General features: G+C 40.1%; 2 protein-coding genes across 6 annotated transcripts in view; one reads left to right on the plus strand and one right to left on the minus strand.

The window, feature by feature from the left end:
* Nucleotides 1-3,368, plus strand: part of TNIP1 (TNFAIP3 interacting protein 1) — a 66,590-nt gene extending 63,222 nt beyond the window's left edge. For all 5 annotated transcript variants that reach the window (XM_060765461.2, XM_060765460.2, XM_060765463.2 and 2 more), the window contains exon 18: nt 1,408-3,368. In XM_060765461.2, coding sequence (XP_060621444.2) covers nt 1,408-1,451 — 44 coding nt within the window. In that variant the 3' untranslated portion in view covers nt 1,452-3,368. The remainder of the gene's footprint in view (nt 1-1,407) is intronic.
* A 746-nt stretch (nt 3,369-4,114) lies between these two features.
* GPX3 (glutathione peroxidase 3) lies at nt 4,115-17,908 on the minus strand. The gene is made up of 5 exons (XM_060765459.2): nt 17,677-17,908; nt 8,915-9,068; nt 8,207-8,324; nt 7,127-7,226; nt 4,115-5,207 (listed from the first exon to the last, which is right to left on the minus strand). Exons 1-5 carry the CDS (start codon nt 17,761-17,763, stop codon nt 4,995-4,997), a joined length of 672 nt encoding a protein of 223 aa, XP_060621442.2. The 5' UTR covers nt 17,764-17,908; the 3' UTR covers nt 4,115-4,994.
* Nucleotides 17,909-18,278: the final 370 nt, after the last annotated feature.

The raw sequence follows: 18,278 nt of genomic DNA on the forward strand, positions 1-18,278 counted from the left end.
AGAAAGCTTGCCCAGAAAAAACAGCAGCAATGAGATGGGTTAATTGAAGATTCCTGTCTGCCATATGTCTACACTGACATACAATGTCTTGAATACACAATTTGTAAAGATTTACATGATTGGTAAATGCAGATGCCTAAGTCTTAGCATTCAAAACAGGCAAAGAGACATGTCTTTGAACGTTTCCTCCTGCTGTGCTTTTTGCATTTCCCTCACTTGGATCCAGAATTATGCTCCAACAGAAAGGAGTCTTCCATGACTGCTCTTCCGATTGTCACTCTACAGTCCCACCAATACTACTCTGAGAGTGATTGGAAGGAGTTTCCAGTCAAGCAAAGGCACCTTCAGTGAAGGAGTCCTTTTTATCCATGGAAGGCAGATGCTTGATTCATTCCCACAGGAATAATGTGCTAGCTAGTTGTGAGAAATGAAAGCAGCATGGTTTACCTGTTTTGCAGCACAGTCACCCATCAAGTCAAGGTTTCCTCTCTGTAGGGCCACTTGGAATATGTCTTTTCTTGGTATCTTATGGTATCTTAACTTCCATTTGAATTGGAAAGAACCCTAGCTTGTGTCTCCAATACAATATTGAATGTGCATGGTTTTCTGTTATTCTTCACTTGTAATGGGAATTTGGAGAAAAAAAACCCTTTTCTACCCATGTTAAATAATTGTAATGTTAGATTTTACTGAATGTCAGATATCATATATTGGAAAATATTTGTGTGTCAAAGGGATATTTGATCATAAAACACATCAGCACTTGAGTCTGAGAATTAGAAAAGCATGCTCATTGCATCTCAATTAATATCTTTTGAGTGAATGAATGAGACTTTTTTTCTATCCCGCCCTATCTCCCCAGTGGGGACTCTGGGCGGTTTACAACATAAAGGTAAAGGTTTCCCCTTGACTTTAAGTCTAGTCAAGTCCGACTCTGGGGGATGGTGCTCTTCTTCATTTCTAAGCTGAAGAGCCGGTGTTGTCTGTAGACGTCTTCTAGGTCATGTGGCCAGCATGACTGCATGGAGCATCGTTACCTTCCCATCTGAGTGGTACCTATTGATCTACTCACATTTGCATGTTTTTTAACGGCTAGGTTGGCAGAATCTGGGACTAACGACAGCATACAACATATAGAGAGGCAAACATTCAGTGCTGTATAAAAATATAAAATATCATACACCAAAAGATAAAACCCAATTTACATTTACACAAGCAACAAAGACAATTGAACACAAACCAACAAATTCACATTATAATAATTTCACATTTAACACATTTTTAAATTTTAGAGTTTAAAAGATTAAATTAAAAGCATTTTGAACTGGAAGCATGTGGTTCTTGTCTAATTATATTAGGTCCATGGTAAAGCAAGGTTTTTGTAATACATATATTTTTGCCTTTCAGACCCTACAGGCCTCGGATTACCTAAAAATCAACGGCCCGCGTAGTCTGTGTGATGCTACATTTAAGCATCTAAAAGCGGAAATGCAGAATTCATGTGAATCTACTTGTACAGATAGCCTCCTTGTGTTTTTTGGACACTGTTCACACTTGTGCATGTATATATCAGACATATAATTTGGACACTTGGGATGACAGTGGCTTGAGAAACCTATTTGGACTCAGTTGCAAGCAAGACTGCAGTAGCAAGCACATTGTGTGGTTGTTGCTGTTTCAACACAGGACATACAGGTCTCCTGTGTGAACTGAACCTACATTTCATTGATTATCCTACTATATGACAGCTTTCCATTGATAACACAACATCTTCTTATTTACTGGAAGCGGAAATATTGTATGCGCAGAATGTCTTTTGGAGAATAACTATCTCATTGTGACCAGTGAGTGTTGCAAGTGAGATGGAAGAAAGAAAAAGGAAATTACATCCCTTTTGTGTGTGTGTGGTTTGTTTTCTGCTTATGACTGTCTATAATGTATAGGAATAAAAGTGAAATATACCTTTCCTATTCCCAATATTTGTTTTAAAATTTGCAATTCTAGTTCAGTAGTTTAACCAAAGAAAATGTTAATTTGATTATTTACTAAACAGCGCCGTACAATGTGACTTCAGCTTAGTATATCTTCATGTTCTGCACTATATATCCTATTTATTCATATATTTGAAACACCCTTAACTTGGAGTGTATCATGTTTCCTTTTACTAAAACTCTGCCTAGTCTCTTATTAATCTCCCAGCATAGAACACAGTGAAATTGAAACTATTTGTCGAAATCTTAGGTTGGGAAATGATAGCAGATTTTAAGCCTGAGTTTCTATCTGTCTTCTCGCTGCCTTGTCTTGGAGACTACATGCTGGACTACATGTTTGATCTGATATGCACTCCTTATAATAATAATAAATAATAAAAACCTTTATTTATATCCCACCTTATCTCCCAGTGGGGAATTGATCCTATTCTTGTGACAGGGTTAGTATATTCATGAGAATACCTGAATTTTGTGTATTGACATCATAAAATAGATTATAGTAATGACATTTTGCAGTGATGGTAATACTGAGTAGGCTGGAAGGCTGATCAGCAACTGTCTTTGTGGAATGACGTTGTATTTAATCAAAATACAAGTGTTTAATCCATTGTGCCACCTGTTGGGTGATTTGCGGCAAGTCATTATTTTAACCTTCAGCTCCCAAATAAAGCCTGCCAAGAAAGCCCATGATCGGATCGACATACGTCTGAAGAAACACAACAGTAACAGTAACTTGAAGAAACACAACATTAAGCAACAGTTGTCATGGAAGGTGGATAAGGGGGAGCAAACATAGAATGGCTAGTTAAAAATCTGGGGACAAAGCAGAGAGCTTAATTAATGTTTTGCACTTTTTAAACGGAAAAAGAGGGATGCGTTCAATAATTAAAATAATTTTGAACCTAGAATTGATCTTCACAAAAAAATACCCATCAAATCCTTTAGGCAATGCTTCCCATGGGTAATAGCTGCCAAGTGCATTTCTTTTTTCTGTCTCTTCAAAAAAGCACATCCAAATTGTTTACAGTGCAAGGGCAAATGCAGACTACCTAGAAAATGTGTTACAAAATATACCTGTAAACTTTCCCCTGTAAACATCTGTTCATAATGGTTATCTTTTGTTGTAAGAACATATGTGTAAATTATTAAACAACAAACTACTATAAAAAGAGGCAAAGGAAAATAATATCTAAATCTCAAATGTTTTCAGGGACTTCGGGTGTGTTACCACTTTGTTTAGACAAGCTACTTATATTTTTTGCTAGCCAATATTCCTATTTTGTAAATGTTTAGACATCCTGTTTATACAAGTTGATCTTAACTATAAATATTCATTTATTTTATTCATAATAAAGTATGGGTTTCTCTGTGAAAGTCTTCATAAATGTGTCTTTGCAGTAATTTGAGGTTTATTAGATGCCTTTCAGATTGCCATGAAAGGAAAAAGTTGTAAGCAGCAAGTCACAGTGAAAAAAGTGTCTTCATGCCTGTGAACCCATATTTTGCACTGCAGAAAAGACGAAAGGGAGGAGAAATATATAAACAGACTTTTCTTAAGTTTGTATTTGCATAAGGTGAAAGCCAGAGAAAGAAACCACAAATGGCATGTTCTAACTAAAGGAAGTGGATGAAAACTCCTATTCAAGTTGTTAATTTTAAAATTTCCATTGTAGTCCCTACATTGTAGGGAGAAGACAGGACAAAGAGAGAGTTTTCAGCTGATATGGAACCAAAGAATATGACTTGTAAACTGGAATAATATATGCAATTCAGTCTGAGAAGCAGAGTACATATGCCCAGTGTGGAACACATCTCACCATGCTAAAACAATGGATGTGGCTCTTAATGAAACGTGCCGCATTATCACAGGATGTCTACATCCTACATCACTGTTTAGCTGGTATTGCAGCAGCCAACAAAGAAAGGACTAAGGCTTTTCCTGCCCATCCCCTGTTCGGATATCAGCCAGCATGCCAATGCATTAAATCAATAAATATTTTTGTAAGATCTACGGAGACACTCACAGGAACACCTCAGTGAGAGTCCAAAAGTGGCAGGCTAAAACCTGGAACCTCAATCAATGGCTGATACCAAATGAGAAAGAAAATCTCCCACAATAAAGATGCATTGAATGTTTGCTGTTTTTATTAGGCAGTTTTCATACAGAGGCAGGGCAGAGAAGCTGAAGGAGCCTTGGGGTTGATAAGAAGGAATGCATCCTCTGCAGACTCATGAAGCAGCCTGAATGCACTAAAGGGCTACACCAGAGCCTTGCAGCTTCAGGCCAGGTCCACTCTTTTTGGAAGCTTTCAGACCTAACCCTCATAGTGATGCATCTTCCTTGGCCCCAAATCTCTTTCTCTTCTTAGCCACTTTTAGAGGAGACATTACAGTTTTGAGAGATACCTGTCCACAAACTCTGGTTGGGAGAATATATTCTGTTATTTTTCAGAGAGGAGGTAGGCTGTGCCTTATCCAGAAATACCCCAAATGTTGACTGCATGTATTTCTGAGGGATTTATTTTTATTTCTTTTCATTCATTTTATCTCTTTCCTTGGGAAGCAGTATAGCTTGGTTAATAGCAGTGGTCCAGGAACAAAGAACAGTGTACAAAGTTAAGGAATGTACTTATATGGGGGATCCAGAACAGCTTATCTCAACAAACCTTTAATCTTTATGATGCCATAAATATAGCCAAAAGTGAATATGGTTTGCTTCTGCAGCCTACTGGCTAGGCTACTGAATACTTAAATATATTAACTAAGGAAGGGGCCATAATCCACCATGATTTTATTGCCATTATATACTTCTGGTGAAGCCAAAATATGCTATCTGAGATTGGTTATTCAGGTGGGTGAGTCACCAGAAAAAGCAGTGTCTCTTAAAATTCAATTGTATTTGATCAGGTCCTTGTTGAGTTTTGTGAGAAATGGTATGAATCTGGATATAGCAACAGGCTCCCTCCCTCACCTACATCCCATTTCTCTACATCTATAAAGACACTATCCATACAACAGGTTCTGCTTCCTCATGTATCGTAAGATATCACTCTTCACAGTAGCGACATTTGCCCTGTGGTACCACCTCATCACAGGCTTCCCATCGGTGCCAACCAAAAACTTCTCAAAGTTCCACTTGATATCATGGATCTTCAAAGGTGACCAGAACAGTTTGTTGGGGTCACCAAAGTTTTCTACAACAGGAGGGCAGGAGTTCTAGCAAGAGAAAAAACAGATTTTAGTTTGGGTCAAACTTATTGAAATTAAAGGTCAGTCAGGGAGGAGCTCTTAAAAATTAAATGCTTTGAATTTCACCATTATTCCATGAACATCAAGGAGATTCAACTGATTGAGAACAGGATCCATGAGAAACTGGACAGAAACTTCAAATCAGTGACATTTAACATAACATTTCATGCCAGTGACTTTCAAGCCTACAATAAGCAAACAAATTGTATCCAAATGTGTATTATAATTGTTCTCTCCCCACGCTATCTTAACTTCTTGGAAGGTGAACTAGCTGTGCAGGGAACAGATCTGAGACTATATAGTTGAATCAAACAAGAATTTTAGACTTTCTCTCCTGAGTCTCACTATAACATTTTTATGAGGAGAGGTAAAGTCTTTGAGAGATAGACACAGTTCTAGCCGAACTTAGACTCTTGAATCTTTATTGTCTCTTTCTTGTGTGATGTTCAACTGTCTTTGAGATAGTCTCAATATTTAACTCTGACCGGACTTGAATACAGCTCCAACTGCTCATGCTATTTTGTAGATTTTCCAACCTTCCTCTCTCTTCACCTTCCAGTCACCAAAAAGGCTGATTCCTCCAAGAACGAGAAGTACCTTGCCTAAGGGGATTCTTAAAAGGGCAGGGCAATGGAGACTTCAAAGGGAAAGAGGCTATCTAGACTGACCTCCACAAAACTATACACAAAAGGCTAATTCCCCCTAACTTAAAAGAACTGAAATAGGGGTTGTAAAGAAGCGTTAATCCCACCGCTTGTCAACAATATTATGTGAGGAAGTATTAATCTTCTTTATAGCCACTAATATTCTGTGAGGAACCTTCTTTTAGATATCAATTAAGCTGCCACCAATATGTTTAGAGACGCTGGTTTAGGTCTCTGTTTATCTTTAGTTGTGTTGTGAGGTGACTTTGGTAGTGTGGAATGCACCAAGCATGACAGCAATCGAGGAGGCAGGTTTGAAATATAAAGAGAACAAGTTTTATTGTTAACAGAATGTAATTGTTGCAGTTTTGAGAATTTGAACTTGGCACAAGGCTTGATGTTACAAAATGGCTGGTTTGAGATACATGCTTCTGATGATACAATTCTACAAACTTCTTCTTAGTGAAGTGCTTATACTACTTCAGAGTTCCCTATTGTGAATGTCCACACTGTTTGCCCTATACTCGGAACAAACCACTGATCACCAGTCTTTCCTTACTGGCAATCCTGAAAACCCCCTCTGTTAGATTCCTTTAACCTAAGCAATCTAACAAGGTAACACCTTCAGCTCTCTTGCTGAAGAAATATTCACAAATTCTAGGAACTACTGAATTCTCACAGCTTCACAACAGAGCCCTAATTGGCTCTCCTCTTCCCCGGGTCTCTTCCACCGGACTGGAGCTTAACTGCCACTTTCAAACCTTTTCCTCCTTAAGCTCCGCCCACCTCCTCTGAGGCTTTGTCTTGTCACCATGGCAACCTATCCCTCACAGCTAGGCCATGGCAATAAATATAGTACATAAATACAGTTTAAATACAGTATAATAAACACTCTATAATAAACATTATAAATAACACTTTATAATGAACACATCTCTACAGGGGTAAACAATGAGAGTCCTTCAGAGGCATGACAGTGATGTTCTGTATTCCTGTACCAATCCCAGATGGGAATATTGTTTGGGAATTTTCCCCAACTTTCTAAAACAGCTTTTAAGGCAACCCAGGAAGTACACTGACAAAAATTGACTCATTGTCTCTCATATATTGAGTCACTGGAAACATCGCACGGGCAAAATTCTGGTTAGAACTTGCGGTGCAAACTATTATTCATCCTCCCAATGTTTTTGTTTCATAAAACAGGAGAGAGGTTACCAAATTAGAGTAACCACTAATACAAACCTTCAAAAAGGTGTAGACTCTCTGTTCTGTCTCCCCATTCACATCTCCTTTCTGAAAGAGCTGGAAATTTGGAGTGAAACCACCTCCGGGTCTGACATATCTGGAAGAGAAGGAGAAAATTGTTCTCACAGAGAAGGTATAACCACTTTGCTTTGTTCAGTGGGCATCCTCCTAGCCCCAGCTCAGGGTTCTTGAGCAAAGGGCCAAGACACTTGACAACTTTGCTGTATGCTTTCCATTCATTTTTATATACAACTGTAGATAAGATTCCCCAAATGACCAAGGGGTCCATGGACCTACCCACTTTTTTGCCAGAGGGAGGGGAAGGATATATTAGCAAGCTATGCATGCAGAGCCAGTTTAGTTAACATTTATGTGCCCCATTTTCTCCAATGAACTAAAAGTGGCTTATTGCCTATGTAGATTCCTCGCTTTATCTTTTCAATAACCTCATGAGGTAGCTCAGGGCAAGATACAAACCACTACACCACCTTTACTTTCTATTTCAGCTTCTTAAACATTTCATCTGTTTGGTTTCCTTCTTGTCCCTGAGGGGATTGGGAATGAATGGCCGAGCTATAAAAGATGGAGTTGTTGATCCAGTACATTGGCACCGGATGGGCTGCCTTGTAGATCTTCAGAATTTTGGAAAAGATTTGTAGAAAATGGCTGAGAGATAGGAATTTAACTTTACAAGAAGGAAGCAAATGACCATTATGCATTAGTGAAATCTAATGCTGCACAATGTGCATACATATGTGAAATGTATGATTCACACTACAATGAATATGTATGCAAAAACAGTACACCTGTAATGTAACCACTTGGGTGACTGCTTCGATAACTCTCAGCCGAAAATGGCTTACACATTGGATAAAAATGTCCAGTGGCTTCTTTAGGCAAACTTACATATATTCCATTCAGCAATTCCCAGCACTGACCACACTGGCAACAGAAATCTGGAAGGTGTTGTGAGAGAGAAAATAACTTTTCCCAGCTCTATTCTGTGCTGTGAAGAACTGAAATGACCTTTTCATGCCATGTGGCACCGCTGGCTATTTGATTTTTGGGCGTGCTCACCTCAGGCCTGGAAGGATTTCTGAGTTCTCGCCAGGTTCTTGCTTTCCAAATTGATTGCAGGGGAAGCCAAGAACAACTAATCCATAACGTCCCAGTTCTGTTTGTAGTGCATTCAGTTCTGTAAGACAGATGGACAGACAGATCTCAACAGCTTCCTCAAAAAAAAAAACCTTTAAGATGAAGTCAACCTAAAAATGGCAAGAACCAATACTAAAAAATTTAGGGCAAGCTTATTGGAAAAGGTTCTTCCATAAGACCAGCATCATTAATGTTCCTGACAATGGGTATGGAGGACTTATACTCCTTTGGAACATACTCATACTTCAGGTTTTTATTGGCTTGATGGTACTAGTTGTTTTGGCATAGCATCCAGAATACCCATGAATTGCAGTATGGTGGGTTGAAAGATGTACTTTGCTTTATACTGTTTCCAGAACACCCTGGATAAAAGAAATGGTTAACTAAGCAGGATGAGGATTGTAAACCTATGTGGTGCCACATTTCATTCCAGGGCTATGACATAAAGCAGTAGAAAACGAAAGAAAAAAATGTTTGTGCAATTCCTTCTCTTCTAGAAAATTGCAGGCATTTCCAATTGTGTTAAGAATTCAGAGAGATGTTTCTGATAATTTCAACTTGGAGGTTGACTACTTTTCACTGCACAAATGAACCAGAAAAGTTCTTTTCTTTTGAATTCAGAACTCTTACCAAGGTACTGCATTGTAAGCCCTCAGTAAGTGGCTACATTTACAAAGAGAAGCAGCTTCCCTGCATACTTCTGGAAGGGGATGTATTCATCACCATGGATGGAGAGAGCCCCGTAGTTATACACTGTCCCTGGTATTGAGTCATAGCAGTCCACCTGGAAGACATCAAAACACATGTCACCTGAAGGAGGAGGAATATAAAAGTGAGACACACACACACAAATTTTGAAAAGAGGGACTCAACTTTCCACATGTGCTCCCTCCCACATATACCATGAAAAGTTACTTATTTTGTAGTGACATTTTTGTTTCACCTTGCACAGGAAGAAATCTTGCAACAGAAAGTGAATGCCCTTCCCTCACCTCTCAATAAAGTGTTTCCAATACTCTGGAGATGAACAGGGATGTCCCAAAGCATTCTACTATCTGAATTAGGGTGGCAAAGTTCCCTGCCTCCATTTACTCAAGTCAAAGCTCAAAGCCAGACAAACTATTTTAGCACCCAACGCAGAAATCCAGCAAACATTCCCCTTTCATGGCAATCAAAATACAGGTAGTCCCCAAGTTACGAACAAGATAGGTCCTGTAGGTTTGTTCTTAAGTTGAAATTGTATGTAAGTTGAAACAGGTATTTTTAAAGTGTAATTGCACTCACACACACACATATACAAGCTTTGTAGAGCATAGAGGTTAACACCCCTGTTGTGTTTGTTTTGCTGTCTGCCCCTGTTCAGAAGATTTGACATCACTTTCTGTCCCTGTGATAGCTGGATTTTGAAGAATGTGGCTTGTTGTGGAAACAAGGATTGGTGATAGAACTTCAATGGAACCACCTTTTCCCCGTGATAACTCTTTCTAGCAGTGAATTTCCCTTCCTAGGGGTAGATTTCTCTCACTTCCTATTATCTCACCCCGTTCTTAACTACGAGTTGTTTGTAAACCTCATAACCTCTGAGGATGTCTGCCATAGATGTGGGTGAAACGTCAGGAGAGAATGCTTCTGGAACATAGCCATACAGCCCGGAAAACTCACAGCAACCCTGTAAGTTGGATGTTTGTAACTCAGGGACTGCATATACAATCATCAAATAAAAACAAATTAACTCACATTTTGTTTCTTTTTTTATGATGCATAAACTCTTAAGCCTGTGCTAAATGGTTGCCTTATTAGTCCCAATGGTAGAGCTGTCTCCTTGCTAGATTTAATAAGCTGTGAAGATCAGTGGCCAAGAATGCCAGCACTTGGTTGGATCTCATCAGCACCTTGCAGTTATCTTCTAGCCCCAATTTTTTTAAAAGAAAGAAATCACACTCGTACTGTAAAGACATTGACGGTTCTATGGGTTTCATGAACATTTCACCATCTCTAAAATATTGCAAACTGGAGGCACTCAACCTTTGGTTGCATCTCTAGGTCAGTGGTTTTGAATGTGAAAGATCTCCTCTTCATAGAAAAGTTCTACATTACAAGTTGAAATCATGCAGCTCCCTGGATGTTGCTCCACTGCAATGCCTAGTAGCCCTAGCCAACATAGCCAATGATGAACCAGCACAGCCAATGGCAGCTCCCAGAAGTTCTTGCTAGAATAATTGGGAATTGAAGTCCAACAACATTTTGAGGAGTGCATGACTTTGCCTCTCAAATCTTGTTCATGAAAGGCATTGCTAGCACACAGCTTGGCCTAAAGACCAGTTGTCAACAGGTTCTACTGAATGTCTCCCTTATGTTAGAAGGAGCAGAAGCTTAGGGTTAGACAAACCTTTGTGTGTATTTATGAAAGGTCAGTGTGTTTTAAATGTTAAATAAGTATGTCAATTGTGTACCTACTCATTGCCAACAATATGTGCTTAGTCATGGGTGACAGACAAAAAAGTACCAATAGCTTACGGATAGAGCACACATCTGCTGACAAGCAGAGTGCTGCAGTAGGTTGAGTGTAATGTGGCTTGCCTTAGGATCACCTTAAGTCAGTAATGGCTTAAATGCACACAACAATGACAGCAACCCTTTTGCCATGCAACGAAGGATCCAAGGTTCAATGCTTGGCACTGAGATAGGGCTGGACAGGAAGACTGACCAAATGATAGATTAGGATACTTGGTTCTAGAAATGAAGCAAAAGTCCTTGTTGTAATTCCAAAAGGGCTTTTGTTCTCCTTAACAATCTAAATTGAGCTGCTGGGATTAAGAATGTCAGGGAAAGAACCAGGAATTGGTTTTGTTTTGCTTCCTGGTGAAAGAATTAAGAGTTCTTTTTCAGTCACAGAAACATTTTAAAAATATCTGATCCATATTCTTACAGGCACTTCGTTTCTTGATTTCGCTACGTATCTGTCTACCCTCCTGACCAACCAGCTGTGGGCTCTTGAAGTTCTAGATCAATGCTGAGGCACTGCTGACCTCCCAAAAGTTGGACAATAACTTTCACCATCACTCACTCATGACTAGGCTGGCTGGAGGTAATGGGTGCTTCAGTTCACTCACATCTGAAGGGCCACAAGACCCTCAGTGCTATGCTAGGAAAACTAATGATAGTTTTCCCAATGTAGATAATATTAACCTGGAATTTTGCTATTTCCAGACAGTAACCCCCACAAAAACCCAGGCCTTCCTGGTGGAGTGTATAGATGCCATCCAGGTGACTTATGTCACCCAGCCACCCCAAAAAGCCCTTAAAAGAAGAATAACTTACTTAGCCGTCATTAAGGTACTCCTGGAGTCCTCCTGGCATGTAGAATTGGTGCGCCAGGAGGTAGGGAGAAGAGGAAAATTGCTTCTCACCGACTTTCCTGCCTCCTGGCACGTCATTTCTACATGTCAAGTGGACTCCAGGAGTACCTTAATGACAGAAGGGTAAATTATTTCTTCTTTTAAGGTCTTTTTTGGTGGAGAGGGGCGCTCCTGGGGCTTGAAAAACCAAGAAGGCTATATGGATTGGACCCGGGGAGCACATGATGGGGTCCCCAGGCTCAATCTACACTGGGCCCACACCTGGTAAGGCCCATATCTTACCAAAAATCCAGGTCTTACCAGGTAACTAATTAATTTGGAACAAAGCAGGGCCTCGAATTAATTTGCTTTGGACGTCTCCGGTAAAAGTGTGACAGGTCCCGCATTTTGGGGCCTGTCTGGAAGGGTCCTCAGTGTTTAGCTTCAGCATAAAGTAATTTCCTGTTGTATATGTATAACCATTTCCATTTAGCTTGACACCCCCCCCCCCCCCATTAGCTAGCTCTTTGCAGTCACCTAGAAACACATGGTTACTAGGATCTGACTCGAACATTTAATCATTCACTCTGCAAACCTATTTGCGTCAGTAGCAAATTCTGGCTCCAAACTAAGCACTACCAATCCTTTTATTCATTTATTGCATGAACAGCTCATGAAAGAGATATTCCTGGCCCATCCATACCCACACCCCACCTCGATCCCCTCGCTTTACGTTTGACATTAATTCTTACTGGTAGATGTTTAATCAGGAAGATAAATAAAAGCATGCTTGTGTATCATTCAGGCTTTTGGAGCATAGCAACAACGTAGAGAGGGAAAATGTCATCTCAAACAAGAAACACACCTCGAAAAGATCATCTTTATGACAATGAACAACATCACAAGCGTCTTTAGTTCAGACCCACATGTTGGGTTGCAGCTCAGAGCAGGATTGGGCAAATGCTTTAAGAGCACCACAACCTCTGTGCCTTCTGGAAAATACGGAGTGGCCAAAAAGGTATTTTCTATGCCCAGACTTCTTCAGAAACAGTTGCTTTACACTGAAAGAAGGCATTAGTTCAACCCCAGCCTAAATTGAAAAAACACACTATATATATATATATATATATATATATATATATATATATATATACACACACACAGGAGTTGTTCCCATTAATTATGACATTTTCCTTTATTTGTGGATTACAGTACTGAAGAGAGGAGGGGAATTAATTCTAAGTGTATGTCACTATTTTTAAAGGATTCCACCCAGAGCAGTTCACGCACGCACATTCACAAAGATCTAGTCTGAAGCAGCAGCAGAAGAGAACAACAAGTCATCAAATACTTTCTCAAAAAGAATTCAGAACACTGCAGTGTGAGTAATAATAGTTCAAAGTCTGAGGAAACATTGTCAAAGGGCATTTTCTGGGTCTTTAAAGGTAGGTTTCAGATTGTGATATAAAGACATAATACTCTGGTGCTGCCTAGGATGTCAGGATCTATCCATCTGGTTACATATTTTAAAGTCCCCCAGAAGTATCAATTCTTTTTGCAAATGGGCTACAGGCCCTCCCTGTGATATTGAATATAAAAATACTTGGCTGGTTCTCAAAACTAAAGTTGCTTTCTCATAACCAGTTTTTCACACCTCCTTTCTGGTTCCTGGACAGCATCACATTACACCTCAATAACTCCCTTCACCTTGGCTTTAGGCCCCATCTTCCCTCCTTCACGCAGCCCTTTCAGGTTGTGCCATTTCGTTGCCACGCCTGCCCCCACTCCTTTTCCCATTGTACGGTGGGGACGGGAGAGGGTGCATTGGCACCCTGTCCCTATCAGATGGGAGAAAGGGCAGCAATGGGCAGCAACATTAGTTGCCCCGCCACCCTTTCCACATCATATGGGGAAAGGGGGAGGAAAGTGGTGGTGGAGGAAGCACTTTTGGGAGGAATGTGGGCAGAGCCTGCTGAGCATCTTCTGATGATGCTTGCCAATCCTTGTTCAGGCCCAGTCAAAAACAGAAAAATGGGGATGTTGTAACCCCGTGTGAAGAGGTAGCAAATTTTTCACCATGCCCCAAAGTTTCGCATTTCTATTGCTGTTCGTGTTCACATATACAACCTGCTCACTCATAACTAGGCACTTCACTCCATGCATTCTCTCAACAAGATCCTTTTGTATCCCACATTTTGGTTACTTTTAAAAGGATCCCATTTTCCTATTTTCCTCATCAGCTTATTTGAAACTGCAAGCTGAGTTCAATATGTTTATGAAACTCCACACTACTCCATTGGGCAGGGGTGAGGCATTTCATGGGCAGAAAATGCCCCCCTCAAATCTGTCAAAGTTGCCCATCCCTGACTTAATGCATGGAAACAGCTTCCTGATCTTCAAGTTTTCTGGAATGTTCCACAATCCAACTTACTCATAATTCTAATTATGAACCAAAAAAGTCTGATTCTTTTACATCTTGAGCGGTAGATTTGTGGAGGTCAAACTTTTCGCAGGAGTAAGGACAAGTATTATGTTGTCTCTAAATATTTGTAGCTGAATAAGAGTGATTATTTTAATATTACATAGAAGGAGGCAAGTCCTGCAACCTGTCTAAAAGATTAGTTGCTACTTCTGGAAGCTTTCGAGGGAGGGAATTTACCTCTTCGGTTTTTGAAAAGGTCAACCAGAAGAGTAAGGCAACACAAAAGCAGCCTCCTGGGAAGCATATGGACCTAGGGTGAATCCTCACACACCGACACACATAAATGAAGTCATTTGGCACTATCATGTGGAAACGTGACCAGGGATGTATTTATTACAGTTGGAGAAGGGTGCTGAGATCATTGGGGATTGCTCTGGTTTACCCAAGACTTTGACTGATTCTCAGAACTCTTAAAGATCAGGCTTACATCCCACTAGTTCTTTGCAGATGATCTAATTATATAGATTGCAATGCATCAGCACAGCAACTTTAACATGGTGTTTCTTATATACTGCCTGTTCAGGTTGTTAACTGTTTAATACTTTTCCTTTACATATGCTGCACCTACACTATAGAACTAATGCAGTCTGACACCACTAATGGCCATAGCACAATGTTATGGAATCCTGGAATTTTTAGTTTGGTGAGGCATAAGCACTCTTTGACAGAGAAAGCGAAAGGCTTTGTAAATCTACAACTCTCATATTCCGTATCATTGGGCCATGGCAGCTAAAGTGTTATATCTTCAATATTTTCCTTGATGCTAGTTGTCTCAAGTGCCTTTTCCTGTCCTGCAATTGTAAGTTTCTTTGTCACTGTCCTTTTTTGGAAATATTTCCAGATGTTTCCCTTCGTGAATTTGAGAATTTCCTGGGTTTTTTTAGTGCTGAATGGAAAGCCATAATAAAGCCATAGTTGTCCTTGTATGTAACTGTGTATTTGGCTGTGGAAACCTGATGACTGTACCTGCCTTAGGATGAAGCATCCAGTGGCACAAAGGTGTACAGGAAAAATACAATTGATTGTTCAGTTCAGAAGGTGGCTCTCTTTGGAGTGTAGCAATATTTGGACTAGGAAGGAGTCAAATCAGCCCATTCTCTTTTCTCCCTCAGGCTGGAGTCAAAAAAGTACACCTGTAAGTCCGATTGATATCCAAAAATGACACAGCAATATCATAAGAAAGTTTATGCTGTGTTTCTCTAAACTAAACAATGGAAGGTGGAAAAGCACTATTTTAGACATTACATCAAGATGACATGTTTAAAGAGGAAGTATTACATAGGCAATCCTTCCTGGTTCAGGTTGTCCCAAAAGGTGCACATGATCACGTACAGTACAAACGGTGCTATTGTTTGTTGAAATGTAGCATGTTGTGCTCTATTTCATGGCTTCATAAACCGTGAGTTATGATCCCTTTAGCTCAATGTTGTGCTCTGGAAAAAACTGGCAAGAGCAAAAGGTTTCTGAATATCACCTAGTGGCTTTTTTAGACATTCACAGGAATCTGGTGTATAATATCTGCAGAAGATGCTTCCACTGTATTCCACAAAATTGAAAAACCAGCCTATTCAGCAAGCTTTGCAAATGCTGATTTGTTAGCAGTAAAGGTTTGATTTTCATATCAACTTTATATACTCATACACTTGGGCTTCATGTAAACATTTCTGGGGCAGAAATGGGTTGTGAGTGGGGAAATTTATGAAGCCCTGTTCTACACCCCTACCTTTACTAACAAGCTGTGTTGTTAACCACATTATAAATCTGTGTTGCTTATTATAGTTGTACAAACTCTGCCTTATTCTTTGCTTGTGCCCATAGTTGCCCACAATGAAGCAAATAGTGGCAAAAGGAAAACAGAAATAAACCAAATAAGACACGTGTTACCAAGTTCTGTTTCAGTAGCAAGATCCTAAATAGGCTTGTTTTTTTCCTTAAGACCTATTTTCTAGAAAACTTGGAAGCCATTATTTTATTGCTAAGCAACTTCATAATCTCGGCTAGGCATCCCTTACTGCATATGTGCTGTTTTCTGAGAAAACAGAACCGTGGCAAAACATTGGCACATATCTTGTTTTCCTACCTTGGGTATAGTAACATATCCGCCACTGAGACCATCCAGTATTCCTGTTGATCCCTTAAGAAAACATGATTTTGTGCCAGAAAAAGGGTTATATAAGCCAGCAACCAAATGGCAATTGAGTTTTTCCTTTTGAGGTCCCATGTGGTTTTCTCAACCAAGTAAAGATGTCAAATGTTTTTCTGTCATCACAGTCAAACAAGCTGTTTGCCAGAGCAAGACGGATAGCCTGCTACAGTAGAATAAACAAGCCAATATTTGGCCTCACCTTGCCCTTTGGACTGACTATACCTGTACACAGAAGAGAGTCAAATCTGGTTGTCCTAGTGTATTGCAATCTTTGCTTTTAGTTCTCTTTTCCCCATCTGGGATTAACCTTCTGTGCTATAGAGCACAGAAGCCACTTGGCATGGAATAATCACATTCTAGAGTGTTCTTCTACATACATCCCCACTTATTAGTCACAGAGTACAATGAGATGCAAGAAGTGGTTGACGTCAATGGGAAAGCTCTCAATTTTAGTCTTAATGTTTTGAAAGTCATCCAAGTTGTTTAATGTATTTTAGACCCAGAGTTCAGCACTATGGATAGCTCCCTTTAAAGTTCAGGCTAAAATCCAGATCAGAGAGAGGTTGCATTTGGAGAGAACATTTATAGTTTTTTAAAATTAACTTTCTCTTTTAAATGTGCACTAACGATCTCATTTACCTTCAGAATGATCCTTGTTTTACATAAGAGACAGAACTTATTATTTCATGTTTTACATTAAATGACTTTCAATCTATAACCACAAGTACAGAAGGGGCAGAGATACATGACAAGTTCACAGTCCTCGAGGAATTAATAATCCTAGGAAATGTGCTCATGTCACTGTTTCTTGTCAATAAATTCTTCAGGGGTCACACACAGATGGCTTCCTGCTAGGAAGGCAAGGGACCAAACTGACAGCTAAAATGCCAGGAATGAGCAGGTCATGGGGCAGCCTGATAAACAAACCTTCTCCATTTCTTTCAGTGGTTGATAAGAAGCAGGCAGCTACTATATTCTGCAGGAAATTCCCCTTGGTCTTTTTACATGATACATGCAACCATGACAATACAGATTCAGATAAGGCATTTCATGTGGGATGGGGGGGGGGGGGGGATGATGATCTTAAACATGTATAATAATCTGGTATGAGGCAATGCATGTAGAATTTGTGGTTGTGAGGGTGGTGAGGGAGAGATCTCATCCCTTCTCAGACAGATTAGCTTGGCAGCTACTTGCTACAGATTCATAAGGGCACCTGGATTGTACTATTCAGTATCTGAGCACTGTATCAGAAATAGTACAAACTGCTAGGTATCTGTTGCTCATTCTCACAGATCTCTGTTGTCTGGTAATGTATGGTGCAAATCCAGAGTAGAAAAGCTTTCGTGTTATAGAATACCCTCCTAAGGTACCATCTGGGTGGACACCCACATCCCCATCCTTGAAGAGTCCTATGATTTCTTACCTTCTGTCGTTCCTGTCCCGAATTTGGGTGAATCAAGCCAGCTAAAAGCAAGGGGAAAATCCATGGACCTTTAAGTCTGCCCCTCATAGTGGTGTGGGGCAAGGGTGCATGCACCCTCTCCTTGACCCACAGAAAGCTGTGTTGCTGTAGTCGGTCTCTTCCCCCTTTGCCTCTTCCTTCACTCTGCACAGGCTACCACCTTCCCGCAGAAGAGCCAGATAAATAAAAGCACAGAAGCCAAGCGCCTCTAGCCAATTGTGAAGCAGCAAGGGATTGAAGGCTGATCCTGTCAATGTTAACCATGTGAGTTCTGTCTCAAGCATTGAGCACAGATGTGCTACCTTGAAGCTCTGTGTGTGTGTGTGTGTGTGCGAGCGCGTGCGTGTATGAGTTCCTTAAAAATCCTTCTCAGAGATAAAACTGAGAGCTGAAATTTGGACTGGAAGATCTGGAATTATAAAATGTATCCAGCTGTTATACAGACTGTAGCAAAATATGATTCTGGCATTCCAGCACAACTAATAAGTCATTTTCACAAGTGTGGTCTCCATGTTCATATATTTACTTGCTGGGACTGAGTCCCACCAAACTCTTACTGTGTG

The sequence above is a fragment of the Anolis sagrei genome, chromosome 2, assembly GCF_037176765.1.
Source record: "Anolis sagrei isolate rAnoSag1 chromosome 2, rAnoSag1.mat, whole genome shotgun sequence".
NCBI lineage: Eukaryota > Metazoa > Chordata > Lepidosauria > Squamata > Dactyloidae > Anolis > Anolis sagrei.